The sequence below is a fragment of the Terrapene carolina genome, unplaced genomic scaffold (genome assembly GCF_002925995.2).
Source record: "Terrapene carolina triunguis isolate 2854851 unplaced genomic scaffold, T_m_triunguis-2.0 Scaffold210, whole genome shotgun sequence".
In the NCBI taxonomy this organism is placed as follows: domain Eukaryota; kingdom Metazoa; phylum Chordata; order Testudines; family Emydidae; genus Terrapene; species Terrapene triunguis.
Genome location: NW_020664561.1, coordinates 45,760,392 through 45,762,335, shown reverse-complemented (window position 1 = coordinate 45,762,335; position 1,944 = coordinate 45,760,392). Strand labels below are relative to the sequence as shown.

The 1,944-nt window shown below is 53.2% G+C and overlaps 1 protein-coding gene across 1 annotated transcript in view; it reads left to right on the top strand.

Annotated features, from left to right (window-relative positions):
• The first annotated feature begins 206 nt into the window (after window positions 1-206).
• The window catches only part of LOC112109814 (mutS protein homolog 4), a 68,933-nt gene continuing 67,195 nt past the window's right edge, over window positions 207-1,944 (top strand). The window contains exon 1 of the mRNA XM_029912373.1: window positions 207-507. Coding sequence (XP_029768233.1) covers window positions 207-507 — 301 coding nt within the window. The remainder of the gene's footprint in view (window positions 508-1,944) is intronic.

Genomic DNA, 1,944 nt, shown 5'->3' with positions numbered 1-1,944 from the left:
TGTCTGCTCGGGCAGACGGGGACCAAACTCACTGTGCAGCAGCAGTTGCTTTGTATGCTCACTCCCATGTCGGGGATTTAAAGGGCCAGCCGCATAACACGCGGCAGGGCTCTTATGATTCCCAAAACAAAATGGCTTCCAGGCGGCCATGGTATACTGGATTGCGGCGGCGGGCGTCCTTTCCTGTTTGCGCATGCGCGGGTTTCATGTCGTCGCCGGTGCCGCCATTTTGTGTGTGGTCTCTGGTGCCTGCGCTGAGGGAGATGCTGCGGGGAAGCGACGAGAGGAGGTCGGCAGCGCGGGAGGAGGCCTCTGCTTCTGCCTCCTATTCGGGCCGCTGTTCGTCCTCGTCCGGGACGGAGCACCTGCCCCTCTACCACTTCGGGCTGCTGCAAACCCCGCTGAGCACGGCTGGCAGCGCCGGCGGCCCCCAGCGAAAGGCAGACTCCCTCGGCAGGGTCGTTCCCCCGGGGCCGGGGCCGCAGCTGTTCTCTGCGGCAGCAGGAGGTGGGAGCAGTGGGGCTGGCCCACCCAGACACGCCCTCCCCGAGCTGCCGGGCCCTCTGTACGGGGTCGTCTGAGCAGCCTAGCGCCCTAGATGGAGATAGGCCCGTCCTCCCGCCGTGCCCTCCCTGGGCCACCATCCCGCCCAGGCCAACTGCTGCTCCTGGGAAGGGGAAACAGGAATCTGCAACCCCAGGGGATCAGTGTTACACAGCTTCCTGCATCCACGTGTATCCCGTGCCTGAAACAGCTCTGTCCCATCGGCCTGAGCAGTTGGATGGGCTGCCTGTGTAAGGAGGAGGATGCTCTTCTCCTTTTGATGGAGTTGGAACTGCAGCTCAAATTAAAGTCTCCTATGGCAGCAATACTCAGATCTCCCGTCATGAGAAGAAAGTGGGGAGATGTGATATTGCTAATGTTAAAATAAACATATAAATAAGAAAAAACAATTTGCTCTCTAAACCCATCAAAAATTCCTCCACATTTTTAAAATTTGCTTCAGTTTACTTTTAATTACCTAAAATGGTTGGGGTAAGACAGAGTTAACAGTATCAGGTGAAGTCCTCAGCTGAGCCAATAAAACCTGGTTTCTTGCAGGAAGTAGCCTCATCATTTTACGGGTCTGGTCTGCATGCTTTTTGTACTGGTATAACTATTTTAGTTAGAGGTGTAATTTTTTAATCAAAATAGTTACACTTGCACAACCTCTAGGTTGTGGACACTGTTTTGCCAGTATAAAGTATACTGTTATGTCAGTAGAGCTTAGTCCCATTCTCTTAGGGAAGCACATTTTATACCAGTGTATCTATATCCACACTAGGGATGGTGGTACTATTTTAACTATGCCAGTATAGTTAAAATGGTACAGTTTTATGTAGATAAGCCCTTAGGGTATGTCTACACTACGAGAGTAGTTCGATTTTAGTTAAATCGAATATGTGCAATCGATATTAGAAAGTCGAACGTGTGTGTCCACACTAAGGACAGAAATTCGACTTTGTCAGTCCACACTACCAGGGAAAGCGTCGACATTGGAAGCAGTGCACTGTGGGCAGCTATCCCACAGTTCCCGCAGTCCCCGCTGCCCATTGGAATTCTGGGTCGAGCCCCCAATGCCTTCTGGGTAAAAAAATGTGGCGAGGGTGCTTTTGGGTAACTGTCGTCATCCGTCAGTCACTACCGCCCTCCCTCCCTCCCTGAAAGCGCCGGCGGGAAATCAGTTCGCGCACTTTTAGATCAGTGACAGCGCGGACGCCACAGCACTGCGATCATGGATCCCGCTGCGACCATCGCTGCAGTTGTGGCCGTTCTCAATGCCTCGCAGCTTATCATACACCTTTCCCTGAGGCAGATGCAGAGAAATCAGGCGAGGAGGCTACGGCACCGCCGTGAGGGCCTGAAGTCGGAGAGTAGCACAGAGCTGTCAGAAACCACGAGCCC